At 44.2% G+C, this 27,374-nt stretch overlaps 1 protein-coding gene across 48 annotated transcripts in view; it reads left to right on the forward strand.

Annotated features, from left to right (window-relative positions):
- The window catches only part of KCNMA1 (potassium calcium-activated channel subfamily M alpha 1), a 767,226-nt gene that overhangs the window by 540,495 nt on the left and 199,357 nt on the right, over positions 1 to 27,374 (forward strand). For 47 of the 48 annotated variants that reach the window (XM_035266161.3, XM_054242917.2, XM_054242918.2 and 44 more), the window contains 4 exons: positions 9,489 to 9,599; positions 13,477 to 13,582; positions 15,362 to 15,444; positions 21,347 to 21,416. In XM_035266161.3, the coding sequence (XP_035122052.1) occupies positions 9,489 to 9,599; positions 13,477 to 13,582; positions 15,362 to 15,444; positions 21,347 to 21,416 (370 nt within the window). Of the gene's footprint in view, positions 1 to 9,488; positions 9,600 to 13,476; positions 13,583 to 15,361; positions 15,445 to 21,346; positions 21,417 to 27,374 lie in introns of those variants that run through there. The other variant, XM_078345519.1, reaches the window with a different exon arrangement.

Raw genomic sequence — 27,374 nt, forward strand, 5'->3', positions numbered from 1 at the left:
CAAGTCCAGTGTCTCTTTTTATTAAAACATTATAAGGCCAATACAGTGTGAAAGTCATGGAAATCTGATTCTGTTGTCCTGAGGGTTCCAGTCTCCACAGCCAGTACTGGTGTTGCATCACAATGGCCTCTCTCACCCCCACAACCACAGGGACTGCTCTGAATGTGGGTACCAGCTGCAGTAAAAGCAATCTCTGTCTCCCTTCTTTGTACCTTTCTAATAAGAGGACAGGGGGGCAGTTCAGAGGTAGATATGTGCCCATCTCAGTGAGAGCTTATATGACCTTAGCCGTTGACTCCAAAGGCAAATGTCGGTTAGTGTATAGATCAGCCTTAGGAAAGCTCCCATTCTAATCTATTGGCTCAACAAACAATAATTTGAATCCCCACCACTTGCCAGGCTCTGTGCTGGGTGCTGTGGGTAAAATGTGATTCTTGCTCTCCTGGAGCTTATCTGAGATTCTGACCAATCAGAACCACCCAAGGAAGCAGTGGCAGTGACACAGAAGCTTGAGTATGCAGGAGCATCTTCCCAGTGAAATGCTGTTTTTCAGATATTTTATTCAATAAAATCATAGAAGTATAAAATAAACATGAAAGCAGGAGACATTAGAGGGAAGCCTCCCAAAAGCATTTGATGATTCACATTGTTGAACATACCCATTGGAACAATGGAGGGCATAGGTAACAGCAGAGTGCCTTGTTCACCAAAAAGCTTGCAGAATCAGTACAAGAGGGGTTCAGAAAGATTTGGAGGGTGGGGCATCTGCTGATGCAACCCTGAGGTCCACTCCTTTCCAGATCCCAGAGAGGTCCTACTGTGGCCGGTCATGTCTTCTAACCCATAGCTCCTCCCTCCCAGTCCCTGGGTGACTAACATATGCTGGAGGTCTGCTGGGGCCTATGCGAGTATGTTGGGTCTACAGAGTGAATGGCTAGCAGCTTATGGTAGCTGTGGCAATACCCTTGGGTGTGGGTGGAGAACAAGGCAAAGATATGTCAAGTTGATTGTCATCATGGGAGGATCAGTCCCAACAGCATGTGCTCAAGGTTCGTGATGCATGATTCACAGTGGTGTTAGGGAAGGAGGTGGGACTTGCTTTGCAAATCAAAACCCTCTCGTGGGCAAAATTGAGAACCATTTCTTTGCTTGGACTCATTCTCCCTCTATTCCACCTTCATCCCTGAAGAGTGAGGCTGACCTTTGCCTGCCTTAGGCTTCTTTCAGTCTCGGTTTGTAAAGATGCAGCATTATCTAGTGAAGACAGGCAAATCTGCTTTGATTTGAAAAAAAGAAAGTGCCATTCAGCTCCCTGATTTCTCTGTAAGAGCAGAAAACCATCTAGGATTGGGAGAGTCAGGTCAAGGGAAGATTTACTTATTTAAAAATAGCCAAAGGCCACCGAGCCCAAAGTAATGGGATGAATAAGATGCAGAGGGGTGAGGGAGACATAGAAAGAACCAGTGCAGTCTGTGAGGGTTCAGCAACTGTGGAGTTGCTTACTGAAGAAAGCTGCAGAATTCCCCTTCCAGGGAGGAAGGAAGAAAAGAAAGGAAAAGAGAGGAAGAAACCAAAATGGTGGTGATAATACCTACACACTAGGTAACAGGATTAGGTGAGAAACCAAAGTGAAGGTAAACAAGCCACCAGGTAGGGTTCCCTGCTTGCAGGCGACAGAAGCTGAAGTATGCTGACTTAAGCAGAAAAGGATTATTTTTTAAGGTTATAGTACCTTAGAGATTCCAGTGAAAACCTGAAGAGCAAGATCCCAGAAAGGACAGAAGGGAGCCAGAGATGTAGTTCTGACATTGTGGAAGCAGAAACTTGGGGGCAGTCGTTAACAGGGTTTTGTAATCACGTTGAATTGACTCCCACTGTGATTAGTGTCAATCCTTCCAAGATTTAAAAGTAGTGATTGGCCTCACTTGGGCCCGAATCGTTGACTAAATATCCCAAGACTATGTAATTGGAGACTGTACTTAATTTGGGGAGTAGCAGTTCCCCAAATTAAAATGAGGTACTGTCCACAGAAGGGAGAGTGCATGCGGGACAGGTAAAAACAACCAATGTCCCTCACACTGAGGTTCTCGGAATTTAAAGACTTGGACTGAGGCTCCATGTAGGCTGCAAGCTACAAAATATGTGTGATCATTTCTCATCCACAGTCTAATTATGGAGGACTAACTGTGATTTGGGAGGGTAGAGGTGAAGACACAGATCCCTGTAGGGTAGTTGAGGTTCCGGCCATCTGCGTGCAGTAAGACACAAAGTTCTGGCCCAGGTAGGACATTCTGGTATTCCCTACTGGGTTGCCAGTTGTCTGTCCTCTGACCTTGGCGCTCTGCTTTAGAGGTGCTAAACCTTTGCTGCACTGATGGGATCTATTTGCTCAGACTTCTGTCCTCATTTAGGGGAACAGCAGCGCAGCCTGCCACATCCAGAACAGCTCCATTGACAGGTGGAGAAGATGATTGCCTTATTCACTTCCTCACTAGGAGGGAGAATGCATTTCCTTCCCTTGTGATTAGCAAAGTACTAGATGTGTCTATGGGTAGGAAATTATCTTATTGCTGAACCTCCTTTTTTAAAAGATATATTTTAACAGGAAGTGGTGATAGCCATGGTTTGGGGTTGTGGGTCTGATACACACTCTCATTTGTTTTGTTATTTTTATCTTCATGTGTACAGCTTCCTTACAGACCTGAAATATGCTAGTGGATTCAGTGTGGTGAAATAAGCCTATGGTCTAGCAGGCTTGCAGAAAGCACCTGGTAATTTTCTTCCTTGCTTACCATGGCATAGAGTCTTCAATATGCATACTTTGTCAACCAGTCCATTGGTCAGCAAATACTTCTTGAAAGCCCAGCAAGTTTTGGGGGTTTCAAGCCAGGTCCTGGGGTAGGGAGGGTAGAAGGACGAGGCAGTGCAGCCTGGAGTTAGGCTTCATGTGCCCATGATGTCTCTCCCATCTTTACTGAAGTCAGTCCCTTTGAGACATTGAGTAAAGGAGGAAGTGGGAAGGTAGGAGTTGGATTAGTCCTGTTTTTTGGCAGGGGAGATTGAGCCTCAAGGGAAGAGCTGGGGAACAGTAACCCTGAAGGACATACCCCAAATCAGGGAAAGCTGCATTAAGACAAAGTAGCCAAGATAAGCACTACCACCTGAGAAGGAAAGGAAAGCCCAGCTTGTGAGAGTGTAGCAGAGAGGTGGTGATACAGACACTGAGGGTTCAAGGTCAACCCAGGAGGGCAAACGTGAATCTTGGGTGCTGACCACTGTGTGGTTTGGGTCATTGGGTCTCTAACCTCCCACACCTTGCTTCCTTTATGATACAATGCTGCTGGTTCCCTTGAGAAGTACTTGTTAAAATCCATTCCCATCATGTCAGGGGCTACCAATGGTGAGATGCATTTTGGGAGGGGCAGGACGAGGAAAGCATGATTAGAAAGCTCAGCAGAAAGACAGAGAGCGTCTAGCATATGTATTTGATATAAATATTATAGTTTTACAGAGACATCTAGATCAATATGTGCCACATTTCATCTACCTCTTTGACAAAGTGAGCACAATGGATTCAGGGAAAGCTGTATAGGATTTTCAATTTACTCTGTCTGATTTATTGTGACAGGATAGCTCTGGGTTTTTTAAGTTCTTTATACTTGTTCCAGTAAAAATGGATATAGTATCTTTAAAAATAAACAGCCCAGAGCTGTGCATTTTACATTGTCTTCCTAGAGCGAGGCTCCACTAAAGAAAGATCTAAGGCCTCTCCACCCTTGCAGAACCTGATCGCCGTAGGATTTGCTGCCATCCTTTCTCTTCAGCTTTCCTGAAGGAGCGTGGGAGTGGTTGGGGGCAGTGGGGAGAGTAAATAGGGAAATTGATTAGGAAGCGATGGCAGACGTCTAGACAGGGTATGATGATGGCGTGAACTAGAGTGGGGGCACAGCACTGGAGCCCTGTGCGAGGATTCGTCAGTGTCTGGTGGGTGCAGCCCAGTCAGCCTGGGCCTCTTCGTTTTACAGTGACTGGCCCCAGATCATGGGGAACTTGCCCCCCCAGTCTCCCAGTTCCCAGTTTAGGGTTTTTCCTGGCACCAACTGCTTTCTTTCATCAGAAGGCATGAAACTGAGGGAGGTGTTGTGCCCTGGGTCTGGCACTCATCTTGCAACCTGTTTCCATATCAAAGGGAAGAAAGGTGCTGGACTAAACAATTGTGAAGGGCCATTCATTCAGATGCTGAGATAAACATAAGAATGTGGGAGGGGGCCCATCTGTGACTATCTCAGGGTCACAGTTTTCCTTTTCAAAGGCTACTGACTCTAAGAACCAGTATCTGAGGCTTGTGAAAAGTAGATTTGCCTTGTCATAGACCTAAAGTCATCTTCAGTGGCTCTCTGGATGCTTCATTCACCTCCCTCCTGTCCTCTTCTGCCTTAAGTCACTTCCCCTAGGTTGTCCTGTGTATCCATGGAGTTGAGCTCTGAAACTGAAGTTCTGGCTCAGCTTGGCAGGCTTTCCTAGCCCATCACCACAAAGAGAGTAGAGAGATTGAGGAGAATGTGTGGGATTTCATTGCAACACTTAAACTGCAGGAGAATCACACTCATGTATATTTACTGAAGATATGCTCATGAAATAAGCAACTGGCAAATTTATGGTGACCCTCAGTAGCGTTCATAATCATCAGACATTCTTCTCATGAAGGCATTCTTACCCCTCCAATGCCCTTTTTAGTTAACCCAGCCCATGTTTATGGAGCCCTGACCTGGCACCAGGCGCTACTTGCTCACACTGGATGAGGAATTCCTCTCCAGAAAGTGCCATTGATAATATTTTGGCATCGAAGAAGCTTCCTTGTGTGTCTGAGGTGGATCTTTTCTTCTAAGCCAGGACCTGTTAGCTTATGTTTAGTTTATGTTATCTTTGCCCAAGAAATATTTGTTTACAGATCTAGACAAAGCATTAAAAACCAAAAATTCATCAGATCAGAGATGGTTACTGGCTGAAGTCTACTGGCCATCTTCACAAACTGAGCGATCAGGCTCTATAGATCACTGGTCATGGCAATTGCCGGTAATCTAAAAACTTACAGGTCCAGAGCCACAGATGGGGAGAGTTTTAGCTACTCTCACAGCTGAACTTTCCTAATATTCCCCGTTGTAAATGGATCATTAAGATTCTTGATATCTTCTAGATTCTGGGCTGGTGAGGAAGTCCTAAGCTGTCCATGACATGTCTAGAATAGACATTTGGGGCAGGGCACTGTGGTTCGTGCCTGTAATCTCAGCACTTTGTGGGCCAAGGTGAGCAGATCACTTGAGGCTGAGAGCTCATAATCAGTCTGGGCAACATAGCAAGACCTTATCTCTACAAAAACACAAAAGAAAATTAGCCAGCTGTGGTGGCATGCATCTATAGTCCCAGCTACCCAGGAAGTTAAGACAGGAGGATCGCTTGAACCCAGGAGTTCAAGGCTGCAATGACCTATGATTGAACCAGTGTACTCCAGTTGGGCAAGAGAGCAATATCCTAGCTCTAAAAATAAAATAAAATAAAATAAAATGGACATCTGCATCACTTTGCAGCCTCTTGGCTGCCCCAATCATATGGCTTCAGTTAAGTTTGCCCAAGAGTTCCTGACCAGTAGGACTTATGATTTCTGCCTATAATCAGACTTTGTTGAAACTATCATGATCCTGCGTATCCAGCCAGTCTCTAGTGATTACAAAACTCTGATGCTTTATCCACTCCAATCCCCAGACTAAACCTCTCCCTTGGCCAGTGGAGGATCCCTCCAATACCGCCCTCCACCACGTATCCAGGAGGACCTCTCTGGGTCCATCTCTGCCTGACCTGAAGGAGAAGCTGAGATATACAAGCTGCTGCCCTTTCCACTACCACCTTGATCTTAGTGGGAACTGAAGTGGGAGACCCAGATCACAAATATCAGGATAACTTCATGAATCAGGCACTAGCTCTGGCCCCTCAGAGGCTCTGGCTTTTTAATTGTAAAATGAAAACTTGGTACATTGTCCAAGACTATGTAGTTGTTTACTGTCTGAGCTGAGTTAACACAGGGCTATCAGAGTATGAATCTCACATGGTAAATATGTAGGTGTCATGGAACCCAACAGCAATAACTGGATGAGTGTCTTTTTTTGGCATTCTTCAAATCATGCCCTGTGAACAACCATTACTCTGCCTCCAATGACATCATACCCTGCTCTCTATCTTAGAATATTTTTGATGATATCTGTCATAATTGGAGATGCAATAAATTCTAGTTCTCTTCTTCCTGTAATAATATCGTTCCCCAAACTATGGCCCTGGAATCTTCAAAAGTCTTGAAAATATTTCCGGTAAATAAATGTTTCCCATTCACCATCCATCCCTCATGCTTCTGCAGGGCTCTTCTCAGACAGAGGCTGTTGGAAGCAGATCTCCTAATACCGATTGCTGAGTTAGAGGCAGCTTCTCCCCATCCATCAATTCTAAATGTGTTCAAACATTTTCAATAAGTGGGCTCTTTGATAATTTTCACTGTATGGAAAACAAAATGGAGGGAAATGATTATTGGCACAAAAGGGGGAAGCCATAAATCTTCACATCAGCTATAGGACGGATTGGAACAATATGGGTTCTCCAAGGTTGCCATGATAATGTACCTAATAACTCTCCTTGGGCAAAAACGCAATCTGCTTTCAATCAATCTTGCTTTTTTTCTGAGCAAAAATACCAATTACTTTGAAGGAGGATTTTTTCTTCCCTTTTTGATAAAGACTGCTCTCCACCCAGAAATCATGCTGTAGTTAAAAGATATATTTTTTCAATTGTCTAGAATGGTATTGGATAGCTAGCACCAAATGAAAAAAGTCAATCCTTTTTCTCTCCTCACTCTTGCCAGCATTTGTCTACTTCTTAAGAGAAGTGAAAGTTAATTAAAGGCTTAAGGGATAATATTGATTGCATTGGAATATATTTTATATATACCCGGTACACTTTCAAGGAAGAGAACCCTGACTTTTTCTAAGGCTGAATAAATCAGCCAGCTGAGCTTTTGATTCAAGGGTGAGAGGGAGGAACTCATCTTCTCCCCTTGTACTTCTCACACATCTTTCCTAGGGAAGAATGATTTCAGGAGAGGAGGAGGGGATGCTGGCTGATGTTCATTCAGTTCTTTGCATCCTGGGTAGGAAGGATGAATGTTCAGGCATTTCCCCAGACCTGTATTGATTTGAGTCTAGCTTTGAGTAATAACCAGGCTTATGCTGGTATAGAACTTTGAACTTTACAATGCCTGGTACAGGAGGCTGGCTGGGTGGTATTAACTTCTTGGCTTCCTTCTGCATTGAATGGGAATAAGTACCTCACCCAGGCTGACACATACCCTTGGTCGCAGAGCAGGGAATCACATCTGACTTACTTTCACATCCAAGTGATGAGGATGGCCTAGACCATACATCTGTCCTGTGGAGACACCCACACATTGGAATCGCGTTGGCCTTGCTCCTAATCTTGGAAATCTATGTGCAGAAGGCATTAGAATGGCAAAATAGCCCTATTGTCAGTTGCAAGGAAGTTAGGTCGCTAGGGAAATTCTGTTTCTCATTCACTTCAAACACATTTGGTGAATTCAAAGTCTGAAATCTTACTCAGAACATGCAAGTTTATTTGAAGTATTTTGTCCTTGTCAATGCACATGTGCCACAAGAAACATTAAAAAATATATGATAAAATGCGTAACATCCAAGTGCTCAATTTATATATTCTGATATACTGTGTGTTATGCTATATCAGCCTCATACTACTCGCTGTATACTAACAAGGGGGTTCGTCATATGGGCTTTGGGCATACAATTTGGATGGGTGGCTAAGGGAGCTCCCTCAACCTAGCAGGAGAGCAAAGTGATCATGTTAAGTTGTCTCTTTTGAAGAAGCTCATTGACTCTCTTCCCTCCCCTTGGTGGCTGCTGTGTGACTGATTGCTAAGTGCACCACCGTAACAATAACAGTCTATAATGGTGATATTATTAAGTGCATCGTGCATATTATTGATTTACTCTTTGTTCTGCATCATTATCCTTTCACCAATGAGTTTACTGCATTATTCTCACATACTTAGTCAAGCACCAAATTACAACGAAAGGGCAGGCTCTTATAATGGTATCTAATGGAACATTGCATAAGCCATCATCACTGCCTCCTATTATGAGCCACCTCCAGCCAATGAGCTTTCTGCCTTACTGGAATGTGCACAGAGAAATTAGGAAGTGCAAGGGACCTGGCCATTCTAAATTTTACCCAAGAAATTACCATGCTGCATGTTCACCACCTGCCCACGTCTCAAAGCGCAGCTAGAGATTCAGCCTCTGTCACGTCAGCCTGGGGAGCACAGGGATAGGAGCTGAGCCTCTTGCTACATACAGTCTCTTCACTAGAAGCCAGTGGTTTTATCTCCACAGCCAGTCCTGGGCTTTTTGTCTTGCGGCTGAATCTTGCATCAAAGTGCTTACTCCTGATTGGGCCACGTAGCAAATATAAGTGGCCACAGCATAGCCTGGTGTCCAAGTCAGATTGGTCCAGGAGCCCAGAGCTGTTAGGACTGTCAGTCTCAACAGTTCTGGAAGAGGGGCTCATCTCTTCTGTGTGAGAGAAACTATTTCCAGAAACAGAAGTCCAAACCACCCTCAAACAAGGCGAGCAATTCCAGCTTCATCCTTTCCCGGCATCTCCCCATCTTGAGGTAAATTCCTTTGGCTCTCTTGGAAATCCCAGGCACCCTAAGGAAGCAGTCCTCTGGGGACACACAGCCAGCCAGCATGATCTTCCATTCCATAGATGTCCCATCCCCATTTAGCCCTGAGTAATGCTCACTTACTGTAAAGTGTTACATGCCCCCATTGTCGGAGGAGTTATGGTGGAAAAATGCAAAATTTCCTTTTTACTGCTTATGGCCAGCAGAGCCTATAACATGTCAGGCCGCACATTAGCCACCCTGATAAAAGTCTGCTTTCTTACACACAAAATCATCGTTTCAGCAAGATTTGTTATCTCATTACCTGATAAGCTCTATGTCATAAACCAAGACTCATACAGTAAATCTCCCCGGAGGACGCTTTGTGGGCAGAAAGGGAGAGATATGAATCTGCAAGGGACTTGATAATGCAGCATTTAAGCACAAGCATAATGTCACTTATTGTTAAATGCATAAAACCACTTGGCCAAACGGTTAGGCTTTTAATAGGATTTTGTGCAGCATCAGGTGAGAAGCCATATGCCTTTTCTGTCTAGGAGTCTCTGAGCACCTGCTAGCACTGCTGCTTTGCCTCACAGCACTCCAGGGATGGGAGCTGGGCTTTTATGAAGGTGGAGGGAGGAGGTGAATGCTTCCCCTGCAGCTGCCTGGCTTCTGCTGTCTTGCCAGGGGTGGGATGTGGGGTCCTCTTGTGGAGCCTGGCCTGATCTTACTGGCCTCTCCCGTTCAGGCACATTGTGGTTTGCGGACACATCACTCTGGAGAGTGTTTCCAACTTCCTGAAGGACTTTCTGCACAAGGACCGGGACGATGTCAATGTGGAGATCGTTTTTCTTCACAAGTAAGAGGCTGCTGTTGTCGTCAGACCCTCTGCCCAACCACGCACCCTGTGGAGGACTCCTTGAATGTCTGTAAGAGTGGAGGTTATGGGGAACAGCACTGCGGATAGGACCAGAGTTGGATAAGCCATGATCCCTGTTGGCCTCATTGGAGAAGATATTAGAGAACCAATGGCAAGGGAAGCAACATACTGGTTCAATGATGAGAGCAGAGCCTGCCTCTGTGGAGGCGATTCTGGGACCACATCCGAGTTTATCTCTGGAAGAAATAACAGTGGAGCTCATTGTGGGTCCAAGTCATCATCATTGTCCCCTTAGCAATCTGGTGTGTCCACAGCATGTGCTGTGGGATGACTAGCTATATGGTGTGGATACATTAGGAGTGCAGGAGTGAGTTGGTGACCAAGCAAGACACCAACTTAAGAGGAAGCAGGATATAAGGTAATAGTAATAACAACTGCCACTCCTAGGAACCCCCAGCATGGTACCTTAGCCAGTCACTGCACATACAGGCTCTCCTTTATGCTACAGACAGAGCAAAAATACATCCTCTGGACTCATTCCCTGATCTGAAGCCTGACTCAAGCAATGACTGACTGAGCAAGTTACTTCACCTCCATGTGCCTCAGTTTCCTCATCCATAAATCATGGAGATGATGGCAGTTTCTACCTAGTTGGGCTGTGGTGAAAATGAAGTGAAGTATTCCATATGAAGTGTGCAGAGCAGAGTCAGGGCTTCAATAAGTGTTAGCTATTAGCATGAAAAATAAATATATTTGGCTGTATAATCCACTTAGGAGGTAGGTCTTATCTTGTGTGTTTTACAGGGGAGGAAAGCAAGGTGTCTCCCTTCTACCCAGTGTTGAGGTTTTCAGCTTTGCCTAATCCTCTTTTTAGGTAAAAGGTAGTCTGCCCCAGGAATGGAGAGAATTAGGGGGCTCCACTATGGTGGCATGTATGGTACCATGGTCGTCTTGTTTTATGGAGATGGAGCTAGTCCTGGCACCACATTGCAAAAATTCAGGACAAAGCTCCATGTTTGTGTTGGCTCGACATGCTGTTGACAACTCAGCACTCAGCCCTACTCTGAGGGTCACTGAACTCAGCTTCCCTATAAACTCCCTGTTTTGTGGATCACCATCCTCTGGCATTTGCTCACAGAATGCTAGACTTCTGACTTGTCACCATGTTGGGGCACTAGCATTTTTCTTTTCTGCATTGATTTCTCCCAACTTTGAAAAGGCAGACCAGGCTATGGTAGCACAGGAGCAAGTACCCACAGGTTCCATTCAGTGCTTAACCACCAATTACCCTCTGTGTGGCCCCTCCTCGGCTGAGCATTTTGGAAAGTTCAGGAGAGGTATAATGTGTGGGCGGGGCCCCCTCATGGGTTGAGCATTTCAGGATGAACACACATGTAATTATTAGAGACAACATCAACCCTGTGTTATCCAAGGAATGCTTAAGTCATTTTGATCAGGTGGCAGAAGTGACTGGGGACATCTCTTTCAAAGAGCATTAGTCTGTGGCATTACCAGGCAGGCTTCTAAAAAAGATGTGACTTGTCATGGGTCTGAAAGACTGCTCAGATTCACATAGGCAGCCACTTTTCTTTCATCCACTCCTTTAGTTGGAATAAACAAGCTGGTCAGGCATGGTTGCTCATGCCTGTAATCCCAGCACTTTGGGAGGCCAAGGTGGGCGGATCACTTGAGCTCAGGAGTTCAAGACCAGCTTGGGCAACACAGTGAGACCCCATCTGTACAAAAAATATAAAAACTAACCAGTCACGGTGGCACGTGCCTGTAGTCCTAGTTACTCATGGTGGGAGGACAGCTTGAGCCTGAGAAGCAGAGGCTGCAGTGAGTCAAGATTGCACCACTGCACTCCAGCCCCTGTCTCAAAGAAAAAAAAAAAAGCTGGCTGCTAATGCTTCTATTGCTAAGATTCACCTTTGTGTCCCTAACATCTATCAATGTCAGCTTTATAGTACGTAGTCAGTTAATTAATTAACCTCTTGAATCTCCGGGCCTTCCTATAATGTTGTTTTGAGATTTAACCGAATTACTAGTCATCGAGTCCAGACATGGTGGCTCACACCTGTAATCCCAGCACTTTGGGAGGCCAAGGTGAGTGGATCACTTGAGGCCAGGAGTTCAAAACCAGGCTGGCCAACATGGCAAAACCCTATCTCTATTAAAAATACAAAAATTAGCCAGGAGTGGTGGCACATGCCTATAATCCCAGCTACTCCAGAGGCTGAGGCATGAAAATTGCTTGAACCTGAGTGGTTGCAGTGAGCTGAGTTTCTGCCCCTGCACTCCAGCCTGTGTGACAGAGACAGACTCTGTCTCAATAAAATAAAATAAATATTATTTATTTTACTCATTATGTATAATTCTATTTTACTATTATTTAAATGTCTGCCATATAGTAAATGTTAGAAAACATTATTATTCTTATTCTTATTATGGACTTCACAAATGTTAGGCAAATCTTGACTTAGCACAGTCCGTGGCATATAGTAAGTTCTAACTAAATATCATCGCCCAGTGCCTAGCACTGTACCTTATAGACAGTCTTTTTCATCTCTGCACAATTAACAAATGAATAAGTAGGTCTATTGTTTAATCCTTGTCCTCCAAAGAGAAAGGCGTCAGTACAGCTCGGCACCAAGAGTGATGAGTCACATACATGCATGTGAATTAAGAAGAGTACGGAGAGTAAATTAAGTCTGTCAGTGGCTGCTCAGAGTGACACTTTCTGATCCAGGCCTTGGGGAATGAGAAGTCCATGCAGCACAGAGCAGAAAGGTTCATGCTGGAGGGAATAGCAGGATGGCTCTCCCAGGAGAGTCTTCGGCTAATCCTTGATTGTATTAGTCAGGGTTCTCCAATGAAAGAGTTAATAGAATTTATATATATATATATATATATATATATATATATATATATATAAACCTTTTTCTTTATATATAAAAGAACCTCTTTCTTTTATATATATATATATGATAGATCTATGTATCAATATATCTAATACAGATATATATAGCTATCTATATATTGATCTATCTATATCTGTATCTGTCTATATCTGTATCTATCTATCTATCTATCTATCTATCTATCTATCTATCTATCTCTAGAGAGATTTATTGAGAAGAATTGGCTCACTTAAATACAGAGACTGGGAAGTCCCACGGTCTGCCACTGGCAAGCTGGAGACCCAGGAAAGCTGGTGGTGTAATTCAGTTTGAGTCTGAAGGCCAGAGAGTCATAGAGCCAATGTCAACCCCAGTCCAAGGGTAGGAGAATGACAAGAGATGCCCAGCTCAAGCCGGCAGGCAAGAAGCAAAAGGGACAAATGCCTTTGTCCTCTGCGCTATTGTTCTCTTCAGACCCTCAAAGGACTGGATGATGCCCACTCCCACAGAGAAGGGCAGTCTACTGAATTCATGGATTCAAATGCCAGTCTCATCCAGAGATACTCCCAGACACACCCAGAAATCACGTTGGATGTGGGCATCCTGAGGCACAGTACACATAAAATGAACCAGCCCACTAGTGGCACAACTCAGCTTCCCTATTTATAAGATAGGAATTCAATTTATACTGAAGACAAGACATTTTGCCCTGAGGTCTTAGCTTTCCTAAAGCCGAAGAACCTCTTTCTTTTACCATGGTACTAGTTTGGTTTTCAGTTGGGCTGGGGTTTTACTTCCCTTGAGGGTGAGTCTTTTCTTTATGGCAAGCAAAAGGGCGACTTTGGAGGTCACAGCCTCTCCCCAGGGCTTCCTGTGGAAATTAGAGGAAGGAACGAATGGAGGCCAAAACCCCCGGGTTCATTATATTAATAGTGGCTTCTTCTCTTCCTGTGTAGCATCTCCCCCAACCTGGAGCTTGAAGCTCTGTTCAAACGACATTTTACTCAGGTGGAATTTTATCAGGGTTCGGTCCTCAATCCACATGACCTTGCAAGAGTCAAGGTAAGGAAGAAGAGGTGACTTCTGCTTTAATTGCATCTTGGTGGGGGTCGGTGGGGAGGATTCCTGACTCTGTAGTGAGGGAACACACCTTCTGGGATGGCCACGAGTCATATCCTAAACCCCTAATGAGATTAATCAGATACCAGCAAGCTTGATGTCACCCTTCCACTGGTCATGGGACCTCCTTCTGCTGGGATATGCAAGACTACCTTTAAGCATACCACACTTGGACTGGTCATACATGAAACTTACTTTGCTGGTTTCCTCAATATCAGCTACTCCTCAAGGAAACAGACCGGTTGTATGGACCCAGTAGTCTTTATACAACATAATAATCAAGTAATTCCCATATTGAACACTCAAGTTGGACTCAATATAGCTCTGACATCTATTATTTACATTTGAAAGAAACATTAAGCTAAAGTATAAAATGAAATTTTACTAAGTTATAAAACATTTGAGCTTTCTTTTTTCCCCAATCTAAGCCTCAGGGTGTAAATCTAAATATACAGTTATCTGATATCATTGATAATGGGCGAATCTTTTTTTCCAGAACCTGGTAAGTTGGAATCTTCTCATAAAGCACACCTGAGGCTTAGAAGGGACAGGTACAAGGCAAAATGGCATCTGCTACTTCACCTATGTAATATAGATTTTGTAGCATGTTCAGTATTCGTATGCCAGTGAGTGTAAATTAATATTGTGAATCCACACTGAAGTCTAAATGCTGCAAGCACCACAGAATTCTGTAAATACTATAATTGGCCAAGATGAGTAATCCAAAAGGATTTTGATAAATTCTTTGCATCATTAAAGAAATCAGAGACAGTTTGTGACATACCGTGGAGGATATTATGCCCTCACTCAAAATCCAGGAATGATCTGTTAAGCACAGCATACCAGGTAGGGCAGAGTGCAGACCTGAGCCAGCATAAGGTTTCTTATGCTTACAGAGTCTGGTTAATCTTAACATTATCCAGACATAACCCAAGTTATAGCTTATGTGAAATCTTATGAGAACTTAGGGACAATTGTTATTGTTCGTGGACCTAATTTAAATGCAAGCAATTATTAGCACATCAAACTCATGGTCCCCTCTAAGGAATAAACCCTGGCGGATTCGTGTTTGGATAAGTCAGTAGGTGTATTTCGAGTTCATCTGTAACACATCATTTCATACATAGATTTGTTGTCTTTTGAATATCTAAATACTAATTGAATACTAAGCAATATGGTGATATTATCTGATTTAGAACCCTGATCTCCTTTCAGTCCATAGAAAATGAAGATATGAAAAAGGTCAGATGAAGGATTTCAGAGTGTACATTTCTGAATCCCCAATACTCAGTTAACTTGCTAACCGGAGAGAAGGGGTTTAACCCACCCACCTCCAATTCCTGATGGGAATAATTAGGATGATGGTGCAGATGGTTTGGAAAGGAGGTGGGGAGGAGAATGAAAGGCTTAATTAATTGTTATTTAAAGAAATCTGCAAATCCTACACGTAAGCAATGATGCCACATGAAAAGTATAATTACCAAGGTACATGTTGTACCTTCCAACAGCAACAAGATGAAATGTTTATACCATAACAAGAACTTGCAGCCTACACTTTTGACAAAAACTATAATCTCTCAGGCTCTCAGGATTGTTTTTTTTTTTTTTTTTCTCCCCTTGCAAAGCACCAGCTTCCCCAAGAGCTGTCAAAAGAGAGAGACTACAGTTGAGCGTGGCTATTTATATGTTTGTGTTCTGTGATTGTTCCTTTCGGTGTCTTAGATAGAGTCAGCAGATGCGTGCCTGATCCTTGCCAACAAATACTGCGCTGACCCGGATGCGGAGGACGCCTCGAACATCATGAGGTAAGTCTTGGGGTGTTGGGGAAGGCCCTGGGCTTGGTGGTCTGTGGCCATTCATAGCCCTTTTGGGTCTTCTGCCGAGGACTCTCTCTGTGAGGCCTTTTTGCCCCACAAGCCACCCCACAACTCGCCACCTGCAGAGGCCCAGGGGATCCGAGGCTGTGTGTGGTTTGAGGCAGTGGCACACAGGGTGTTGCCAACAGGAAGCTCACCCTTAGCAGGTGGCAGCTCCAGGGCTTACAGCTGGCCTTGGGTTTGAGATTCCTTGAGACAGAACTAGGAAATAGATTGAGATGGATGCTGGCCTGAATTAAGGTACCATGTTCCCTAAGGTAAGTGGGCCTGAGATATCTTAACTAAAGGCAGATGCCCCAGATGACATTTTGCATTGTCTGGAGATATTTTTGGTTGTCATAACATCTGGTGCTGCTGGCATCTGGTGCGTAGAGCTCAGGGACACTGCTAACCAGCTTGCAATGCACAGCACAGCCCCCACAACAGAGAATTGTCTGGCCTAGAATGTTAATAGTGTCAAGGCTGACAAAACCCTTATTAGGGCTTTCCAAGTGTGTCTATGGCATATTGATTCCTATCACCCCAAAGAGGAGTTTAGTGACCAGTTAGGCTGTTTCATCCAGTTTCCCAAAATTAATGTTCTTTCTTAAAAGCCTTTTCAGTGCTTTTAATACTAATGTGAATCTCTGAGATAATGTACTATAGAACACTTTCCAAATCTATTTGACTACAAGCCTCCGCTCCTCTCCCACCTCCTCCCTGGTTTTTCTTCTTCTTCTTCTTTTTTGTCGCACCATCACCCAGGCTGGAGTGCAGGGATGCAATCATGGCTTATTGTAACCTTGAACTCCTGAGCCCAAGTGATCCTCTCACCTCAGCCTCCTGAGTAGCTGGGACTACAGGAATGTACCACCATACACGGCCAAGTTTAATTTTTTTTTTAGTAGGGACAGAGTCTTGCTGTGTTCCCCAGACTGGTCTCGATGAACTCCTAACCTCAAATGATCCTCCCACCTGGGCATCCCAAAACTCTGAGATTACAGGAGTGCATCACTGTGGCCCTGCACTGCCCTCTCCCTGCCCCCGCTTTTTTTTTTTTCCAGAACATCTTCTAGAGGAGGTTACGCTGGGAAACACAGCACAGAGCTTTTCGTGCACATGGGGTAGGCCTGTCAACTGCTCATCTTGGCCCCAACTTCAACACTTTATTCTTTTCTTAATTCAGAAAAAAGCAATTGTTCAGTTTTTGTTCCTTGCAATAAAGCCATAGTCATGGCATGTGACAGTGAAATGACTAAAAAGTCAAGGCATTTCGCTCCAGGTAGTTAGAGGCCCTTTGGAATTTGTCTTTTCTCTATCATAATTGCAGATGAGTTAAGAGGGTTGAGAGAAAATGATCAAGGGAAGCTTCTGGAGAGATGAACTAAATTCAGGGAGATTTCAGTCTCACTGCACTCCCAGGAACTCTTGCCTAACTGTGAACAGCCTCTTTCAGGGTAAGGTTCCCCTTTCCCTGCAGCTTGGTTTAATGCCTCCTGGGAACTTACCTGAGGTTGAAGGTCAGGAAGTTACCCTTGTGTCATGACAATGTTGGCACCTCCTTTGTCTTTGCTTTTCATCAGTGGCCCCAAGTGACAGGAGCTTCCCCATCAGCGAGGTGGGGGAATTCCTCCAGTGCATTTCAGAGCCAGTCCTCCCCTAAGCCTCTGGTCCTTGTGTCTGGCAGGAACATCTGGCACCATCATCTCTTGCCACTCACTTTGCTTTGGCAATACGCTTAGTGAGGTCATTTTAAGGAAGTTGATGCATCAACTCTTCTAAGCATTGGGCTTGCCAGGCTGCGGAAAGAGGGTGGAACAGAATCTGGCTTCACACCTGGGCCCATGCCCTAATCAGTTGCAGCTGCATGGTGGCTCTACCAGCCTCAGGTTTGGGTGTGTCACTTGTTCCTTTCTTTGCAGTAAGAAGGATCTTCAACTTTTGACACGTTTTCTGTCATTAGAAATGATTTTTTTTTTTAAAAGTAACTCTTTAAGGAACCTGGCTTCACTCTCTTCAGAATTCCCAATTATAGAGTCCAGCTCTACAGGGTCCTGTGAGCCCCTTTCTGTTGGTAAGGAGATGAGAAACTAGAAATAAAAGACATAAGACACAGAGATAGAGAAAAGAGAGTTTGGGCCCAGTCCGCTGCCAGCTGAAGCCTGCCTGAAGTCCGGCAGTGGCCCTGAGTGCCTGAACACTCTTTTAATGAGTACAAAACTAGGGCAGGGTAGGTAGGGTGTGGCATTGGTAGTCAGTGATAAGGTCAAATACATCACGTGTCATATAGGTAGGGGCCCAGGACTTTCAGGTAGAGGAAATGAGGTAAGGAGCATAATGCGTCAGTACTTTTTCCATACTTGTCAAGAAAGAAAAAAGACATTAAGATTTATGTTACTTTTACTGATTATCTCTTCTAAGAAAAAGGGACCCAGGTGCAGAAGCGGAACATGAGAGTAGACATGGAACGTGACCCCTGAAGCCCCACAGCATCACACAGAGACGGTTACGCCTCCCGATGTCTGTGGGCCTGCCTGACAGCCATCAGGCCTACCGCAAGAGCTTGGAGGAGCGGAGTTTTCTCCTAACTCCTCTGGGGAGGGGGACGTCTTGGCCATCTTGGACCTCTCCTTCCCTAGCTGGCTAAACGGCGGGGGCTTTCCCAACGCTGGCACTGCCGCACAGCCGAGGTGCCCTCCAGCAGCACTTACACAGTGACAGGGCTTAAAACGTCTTGCCTTAGGTTGATTCCTTTCACAGTGTCGCCCAGGTTCACACTTCTGACTTCAGAGGTATTAGTAAAAGAATTACAGGCTGGGCGCGGTGGCTCAAGCCTGTAATCCCAGCACTTTGGGAGGCCGAGGTGGGTGGATCATGAGGTCAAGAGATCAAGACCATCCTGGTCAACATGGTGAAACCCCGACTCTACTAAAAATACAAAAAATTAGCTGGGCATGATGGTGCGTGCCTGTGGTCCCAGCTACTCAGGAGGCTGAGGCAGGAGAATTGCCTGAACCCAGGAGGCGGAGGTTGCGGTGAGCAGAGATTGTGCCATTGCACTCCAGCCTGGGTAACAAGAGCAAAACTGTCTCAAGAAAAAAAAAAAAAAAAGAATTAAGATCACCTATGAATAACTAATAACTACTACGGTTATATTTCTAGTTACTTTCTTATTCATTATTTCTATGGACATAGGCTGAGGCTTTGGGCTCCTGCCTTGGCACTTATGGGGTCTACCCCCTACACGAATGGAAAACCAAAGGAAAATGAAACTTAATGTTTTGACCCCACAGAGATGTTTGGGGCTACCTGAGTAATAGCTTTGAAATGGGTGTTTCTCTTAATTGCAGTATTTTATTTAAATCATAACAGGTACCAGGGTGATTGGCAGGATAAGGAGGCATAGAAATTACTGGTCAAAGGTAGTATCAGAAATATAATTAAGTAGAGCCAGAATGAGGCCCTGGCAGCAAAAAGAAGTGGGAAGTTCAGGGTTAAAAATGGGCTTTGTCTTTCTCTTATTTGTATAATCCTCCTTCCTCCTCAGTTTAATGAGACCAATCTGCCTCCTTTGAAATTAAAATGTCAAAGATCCATTTGAAATGAGCTAATGCAGAAAACTGGCTGAAGCTGTGAACTGCAAGGCGGGGTGGACAGAGGCTCAAAGTCCTTGAGTTATAAGCATGGGCCAACACAACACTTTTTCAAAAATAAAATGAAATCCTTCAAGTGCAAAAACCCAGGGTGAATTTGTGCTGGGAGAGGCTTTCACGTGATCCATTTCCTACATTCACAAGTTGCAGCTTTTCAGATAAAGCTGCTCCCTGGCTGCCTTCTCTCCATGTCTGCACTAAAAGGGGTGGGGAAGGGGGGCGCTGCTGGGTGGGAAGTTTGTGCGGGCGGTCATAATAAATGCACTTGCATTTCTGATTAGGCTTAGGAGGTGGGCCTTTCTGTGGAATTCCATTCTTTAGCTCTCCTTGTCACAGAAGGAAATGTACAATGTCACTTCTGACAGACTTGGTAATGACAAAAACCATAACTTACACGTGGAGAGAACTTTTAATGATTTCAAAGCATTTTCACATCTGGTCTCCCATTTGCCGCTCATACCAAGCCTGTGAAGTAAATAAAACAGGTACTGTTGCTCCGAGTGTCCAGATGAGGAAACGGGAACAGAGAGCCCAGGGTTCTCCTAAAGGTCGAGCAGTTCATTAGTACAATAGCTGTGACTGGAACCCAGGTGTTTCCATTCATCTGCACTCTGCCACTCCCTTTAGCACCATGATTGATGTGGGGAGGATACGTGAGGGCTGGGGTGGGTGCAGGCCATGCCTATCACTGAGTTTGGACTGAGGGCCGGTAGGAAACAATTTTCCACCACGATCTGTGACCCCCACAATGCCTTGGCACGTACTATTAACCGGAGTTTAAGTCATCATTTTCTCTCTTAGCTGTGGAAGGCTGAGTCCTTGATCTCATCCTAAGAGTCCTGCTTAGAAATCATATTTTATGATAGTGGACAAGCATGTGTCACAATTAGTGTTTGTCATCCTGCTTGTTTGATTGGTCATCGCTGTCTCACGTTGTTGACTTGGAGAATTGGACTCAGCAGATTGTTTCTGAACTGGTCCCTGGGGTGTGGGAGATTGCAAACCTCTGGAGGCCCCATGATTTGGGATTGCTTTCAATGTCTGCATAGGCAATAAGCTGGCAGCCCCTGCTCCAGGCCTCCCATTCCCCAGTCAGTACACACTTGCAAACATTCTATCCCCAGTACATCCCAGGGGGCCCTCAAATTTTTCATGCCCAGGACACAGATTGTGGCTGTTTTATGATTTGATTTTCACACTACCAAGAGGTACGGTGGGAATGCTGCTTAACTCAGTGTCTGCAACTCCTCAGGATAGCCCTGGCTGCTGGTCCTGATGCAGGACAGGTGAGCCCCATATTGGGGCTTAGCCCATGAGGGTTTTTAGCTTCCTCCAGGAAAGAATTCAAGGGCAGGCTGGTGGTAGGGCAGACAGAAACAGCTTTATTGAAGCAGCAGTATTACAGCTCCATGACTGCTCCTGCAGAGCAGGGCTACACTGTAGGCAGAGTAGCAGCTCTGGGCAGTTCTGCTGTCATATTTATACCTACTTTTAATTGCATGCAGATTAAGGGACAGTTTATGCAGAAATTTCTAGGGAAGAGATAGTAACTTCTCAGTCATTGGGTCATTGCCATAGAAAGGCAAGTCCCATGAGCCCAGTGCAGATAGAGGCAAGTTCTTGAGCTTTCTTTCTCACTGCCTACTCTGACACCTGGGTATCAATCATACTAAAGTGCTTCCTCTTTCATGTCCTTTTTTCCTCATGGTGCCTCCCCAAAATTGTATGAAGTGAGAGATGGAACTGGGACTGGAATTCATCCATGCATTACAATTGCTTTCAGGAAAGGACCTAGTGTGTGCCTGTAAACTTAGGTCACTATGAACATATTCCAAGAGATAGTTGATTTCATAATTGGACAACAGGCTTGAAATATGAAACATTTCAATCCCCTAAGATCTAGTAATAGTAAGGTTCTGGGCCTAGAGGATACAGAGAAGCTCCCAGTTGTGGCCATGGCAATGGGAAACTGATAAACCACACTGTGCTGGGCATGTCCAATGGAAGGTTGCTTCTGGTCCATCCCCGTTTCATCTAGTCCTCAATTGTGTGTAGTATCTGAGCCCTTCCCCTGGAATCAAGTCCTGCCTCCTACCTCAGTCCCATGGGTACCCCATTTGAAGACAATCAAATTGATCTTTTGGTCAGACACCATGCATAAGGCAGACCAGTCTCAGCGCTGGTTCTTTCTTTTTCAGAGTAATCTCCATAAAGAACTACCATCCGAAGATAAGAATCATCACTCAAATGCTGCAGTATCACAACAAGGTAGGAATGTGAGAGCCCGCTCCAGGTCTGAAGACACATCCACAGGTCCTGCCTCTTCTTTCTCATTATACAGTCTCTCTCACACACACACACACACACACTCACCTGCCCACATTTGTGCATCTCAAAGACCTGGGTAAAGAGGTGTGATAGTTAAAAATCTCCCTGGGACATTTCTTTAGTTCAAACAACATGTTTGCATTTGGTCACTGGAAGGATGCTCCTACTTGTACTGATTCATTCAGGAAGTGTCTATTGGAACCCGAGGTTCAGAACTACTGATGTACTGTTAGATCCCATCCATACTTAAATTACAACAACTTTCATTTTTATGTGCTGTAGTCATGTATTTATTTGGTAATTATTTATTGAATACCTACTATGTGATTATCACTCTCCCTGACACCGGCAGGAATATCAGTGAAGGAAAAGCCCTATTTTGTGTCTTCGGGGTTTTAGCCGTTAAGGTGTAGAATGCTCCAAGCAAGTGAGCAATAATAAGATTTCTCTATTTGAGACCAGATGAGCAGGTGAGTGCATAATGCGCTCTGTAAGAGTGTAATGTGGAACACATTCCCAGAGTCAAGATGAGAATTTACAGAGTTGAATCAGGAAATTAGTAAGCTATCCAGAGATTAAACAGAAAGGAATTTTCCTTGTGTTATAGCTTACATTGGGGGATTGATTGGAAAGAAGACAAATGTCAGAGTCTATGCTGTTTCCGTTTGATTACTTCTCAGTAAACCAGAGTCCAGTCTCTCATTCAAAGGCAGTGCTCCTTCTCTCGGCCAGTCAGTAAACTTCCAAGAAAACAGCTTTAGGGGAGGGAAGGTGGCACCCGGTACCAGTTATGTCCTTAATGAAGCCTAGAAACCAGAGACTGCCCAGTACCTGGAGCCAGGTGTCCTGTCTGCACAGAATAACTCCCTGCTGGGTTAGGAGTGACAGCGTACCCCCTCTTATGAGCCATATTCCCTACGAAATAGGCAGCCAGGTGACCCAGAGAAAACCTCGTTCTGCCAAATGCACCAGCACCATGCCGTTATTTCTTAATTGCTGGCAAGTGCTAGCCCATTTTGCTGTGTGGAGGCCCATCAGAGGCTGTCACTGAGTGGAGCCTGCTGTCAGTGACTGGCCCACCACCCGGAATGCCTGCCTGCTGCCAACCACTGCCCAGCCCTCAGCAGGTGGCTCCCTTGCAGAACATGTTATTCTCCAGCCAGTGGATTTGGTGGTGGGAACCCAAGGTCACATTCACATCACTGAAGAGATAAAGTGAGGATACCAGTAATGCACAGGCGTCAAGCTGGAGAAGTTTTTGACGGCAGTCCTCGTAGGTGGAGGTGAATTTTATTAGCAAGGTTGTGACTGGTGACAGCTCCTGCAGTAAGGCGCTCTCCTTTCATTTGTGATCTGAAATTTCATTTAGTGTGGGAGTGCTATAAGCTGTTGTTTAGAATTTTGGCTGAATTTAGACTGAATAGGAAAATTAATGTTGTATGTTTAGAAGGGGCTGTCAGTTCCTTTTTTTCTCTTTCCAATGAGTGCTGATGCGGCATCTTCAAGAAATTAAGGAGGATTTTAGTACTGCAGTTCTTTTCAAACTCAAAGTACCTCAACTGCCCTAGGATTTCAGACAGTCCCTGGTCAGTAATCACATGATCATAGCAACCTGCATGTCTTTGGCAAACCTCTGCATTGTAATTATTCAGAAACGATGAGAAAGATATCAACCAATTCATGATTATTTGCTTAGAACACATTTTGTTTAGAACCATCCCAAACTATTCGAGTTTTAGAGTTGGGCATAATCACAGATCCTCAGATGATTGGTAAGGACACAAGGAATGGAGTGACTTTGACACGGGACATTTTCTTTTTTGTCCTTTTATTTATCTCTTCTAGAGAAAGAACAAAACATCGACTCATCATTTTTTATCTTTCATTCCTTGTAGAATTGCAAATAGGCATTCTTCACCCTGCTTCACAGTTTTGCTCTGTTTCCTGAGATGCTTCCTACTCTTTCAATATGTTTTCTTCCACTTCCCTTTCAATATTTTTTTTTCTTTCTCTCTTGGCACCTTTTGCTGTACCCATCCTAGAATCCTAGATGCTTAGAGATCTCCATGCATTACAGCTTGCTTTTGGGAAAGGATCTGGTATGTGCCTGTGGAGTTAGGTCACTATAGGAACATATTCCAAGAGATATTTGATTTTATAATTGGACAACAGGCTTGAAATATGAAGCATTTCAGTCCCCTATGATCTAGTAATAGGAATTTTCTAGGGCCTAGAGGGATATAGGGAAGCTGCCTACTTCCTCTCCATGTAAAACTGGCCCTGAGTTTGTCATCATCATAATTGTAGACATTTGTGTCTTATTTTATGGTTTTAAAAGAGAGCTTTGACATCCATTATCTTCTTTAGTACTCATTGGACCATCTGTGCATTTTAGCATCCCAGGGTAACTTAGAGCAGGGTGTCTAAGCTCTGACAGACAGTGCAACTCTGCTGGGCACAAATCACGGCCACCACTCTGCAGCCAGCGAGTGGGGAGACAGAACAGCTGACTGCCACCGACTCTTTAAATGGAGCTACAGCCCATTGAACCAAACTGTGGTTCCCTAGAGTAGGCCTTATAGAAGGGCTGATGCTCTCCAAAGTGTACCTTTTAATATGACTAGACTCCTTGGAGAGAAATACTTTCATGCTGGCCATCTTTGAACACAGAAGAAAGATAATGCAGGGCATCTTCTGATTTGAGTGTAAATGCCTCGAAGCTCTTGAAGGAAAGATTGGTTTATAACTTCTTAGGAAGGTCACTCCTGATGATTTACCTATCAGTGGATTTTTTAATTTTTCCAGAAGACTCTAGTGAAAGAGGCCTTTATCTCTGGAAGCCAAGTCCCATGAGCCCAGTGCAGACAGAGGCAAGTTCTGTGAACCTGCTTTCTCCCTGTCCACCCTGACACTGGGGCAGTCGTATTAAAGCATTTCCTTTTTCATGGCCACCTTTGTTCCTCAAGGTGGCTTCCACAAATTGTATGTAGTGAGAGATAGAACTGGGACTGGAATTCATCTCTCCTGGTTTCTCAGGACAGCCTGTTTCCACGTTGCGTCTCCATGAGATGAGGGAGGGGTGGTGAAGTAGCAGAAATGAAGGGCAGCCAGATCTGCCAGATCTGCTCTTTATATTCTCCATGTTAGGGAGAGAGGATTTGCCTCCAGACTTCTGGGCACTTACACTGGCATTTTTCACCAGACTCAGATTACTTCAAATGGAAAATAATGAAGTTGCCAGAAACAAAGGATTTGCGTTCCTGGGTCAGTCTCCTCTCTTTGTTTCATGCACAGAGATTTCCCTCCCCGCATTCAGCAAGTCACCCTCACTCCTTCCTGTGTTGGAGAAAATATAATGTCTAAAAAAGGAGGACCAGAAGCCTGAGATATGGAACAAACCCAACTTTCCTTTTCTTTTTTTTTTTTTTTTTTGTTTTGAGATGGAGTCTTGCTCTATCCCCAAGCTGAAGTGCAGTGGCATGATCTTGGTTCACTGCAACCTCCACCTCCCAGGTTCAGGTGATTCTCCTGCTTCAGCCTCCCAAGTAGCTGGGACTACAGATGTGCATCACCACGCCCAGCTAATATTTATATTTTTAGAGATGGGGTTTCACCATGTTGGCCAGGATGGTCTCGATCTTTTGACCTCATGATCTGCCCGCCTCAGCCTCCCAAAGTGTTGGGATTACAGGCATGAGCCACCACACCCGGCTCCAAATTCAACTTTTCTTTGTAATCACATGCCCAAGTGTCAAGGTGGACAGTGAGAAAGAAAGCTCAAAATGTACCTACAGAACTTAAGCCAGATAGTGCCACATGGGACCCAAGGATGTAATGCCTGGGCCTCATATCCTAGATAGCACATGGTGATAGAAGAGACTTTCTTTGAAAGATTTTGCTTGCTTGTTTGAAGGTACCATGAAGACTCAGAGGTGTCTTTTTAGGGCTTGGACCAAAAAAAAAATCTCCTTTCACACACAATGCTTGACTTGCTCATTACAAAAACTTAAATTTCTCCTCATTATTCCCAGATTCTCAGATGATATTACTACAAATGAGTATTTCTCCCATTAAACCGATGTGCTCTCTACAGTGCCTGGGAAATAAAAGGGAAAGTGGCCATCTGAAGCCAGTGGAGAGTAGGGAGAGGAAGGGATAAAGGGAAGGGCTAGTTGTTGGAACTGAGTCTGCAATGTGGGGAAGGTCCTTTGATAGCTTGATGGCAATTACTACTTGCTGTGGCTTCTCCATGAGACTATTTTTAACCATGCTATCATCAGAGAGGGCACAGTCATCTCTCCCTGGGGTAACCCTTTTGGCTTAGGATGCACAACATTGTCATAGAAGTGGATTTTGCAAGAAGGAATTTCACAAAAGTAGTATTTTTGAAAGCAGAGTGTGGAGCGCTTGGATTTGCTCTTTGTTTTCACAGTGGAGTCTTCCATCCTTCTAGTTCAACTATTGTATGTTTTCTGAAAGTGAAGGGAAGGCTCCCTTGTGTTTGCTGAGATGTGCAGAGAAGTAATAATTTCAAAGCCATAGAGCCTTGGGATTAGCAGAGAATTAGATGAGCTCTCTCATTCCACCTCCTAGTACAGAGCAAACGTTCTTTCCATAGTAACTTGGAGAGATACTGGATCTTAGGGACAAAGACCTTGCAATTGTTAAGGTAACCCTCTCCATTTGGTAGACAAATTATATCCTTAGGAAGTTCATTTATAAAACAAGACAAAAATCTGCTCTTTTGGAATATATGCCAGTCTTAATTCTGGCTTCTAGAACAAAGCAGGACAAACCTAATCTTGGACACAGCAGTACCTGAAGTATTCATATGTAACCATCCTGTCTCTGTGAGGACATGAGCCTTCTTTAGGCCAAATATTACTGGCTCTCTTAGCTGTTCCTCAAAAGATCTTTTCCAGATGCTATGTCTTCTTGTCTTTGTCACTTTTCTCTGGAAGTTATTCAAATGATCATTTTCCCTCTTTAAATCTGACTGAAAACTGGATCAAGTACTCTGGAACTAGTCTGACCAGTTTACGACAGAATGAAATGTTCATTTCCCTTGATCTGGAGAGCATTTCTAACAAGTAAACACTGGCATTCTCTGTAATTTCACATGGCTGGCCTAAAATTTGAGGTTTTAGTTACCCACACACTTAAATTTAGCTTTTACGTTTTGTTTTGTTTTGTTTTATTTCTCTCCTGCCTGCTGCCAAACTAGGTCTTCTCCTCATTTTGAATTTATAAAGTTGATTTGTTTTAACCTAAATGCTGTACTTGACATGAAAGCCTTGTAAATCTTTTTACTTTGGTCTTTTGCCGATTTTTCCAACTCTGGAGAACCTTTTGAACTTTGATTCTTTCATCCAATGTATTTTCTATGACTCTCTGCTTCATGCCACTTAAAAATAATTGGATGAGCATGCCTCTGGGTCCTTGTCTCAGGGCCTGAGAAGGGTTGAATAGGACCAGTCCATTTGCAAGACATTGGAAACGTCAACATTGTGATTTACCTGATGTTTTAGGGTAGTGGTTCTCAAGGTGCAGCCCCTAGATCAGCAGCCTTAGCATCACCTCCAACATGTTAGAAATGCCAGATTCTCCAGCCTTACCCCAGACTACTGGATCAGAAAGGCCAGCAGTGGGGATTGAGTGGTCAGCAATCTGTGTTTTCACAAACTGTATAGGTGATTCTGGTGCCTGCTCCTAATGCCTGGGAGTCCCTTATCTGGAGGATTGGAAAGGCAGGTAAAAAAAAAAAAAACAAACAGAAAATATACAGGCATTTGGCAATCTTATGGTCCATTTGAGGACTCAACCCAGCAATTTAGCTAGACACCTTAGTAACCTGGGCTGATGTATCTGTTACAAGGGGAAATTCCCTCTGGGCTCTCT

This window comes from Callithrix jacchus, chromosome 12 (genome assembly GCF_049354715.1).
Source record: "Callithrix jacchus isolate 240 chromosome 12, calJac240_pri, whole genome shotgun sequence".
NCBI lineage: Eukaryota > Metazoa > Chordata > Mammalia > Primates > Cebidae > Callithrix > Callithrix jacchus.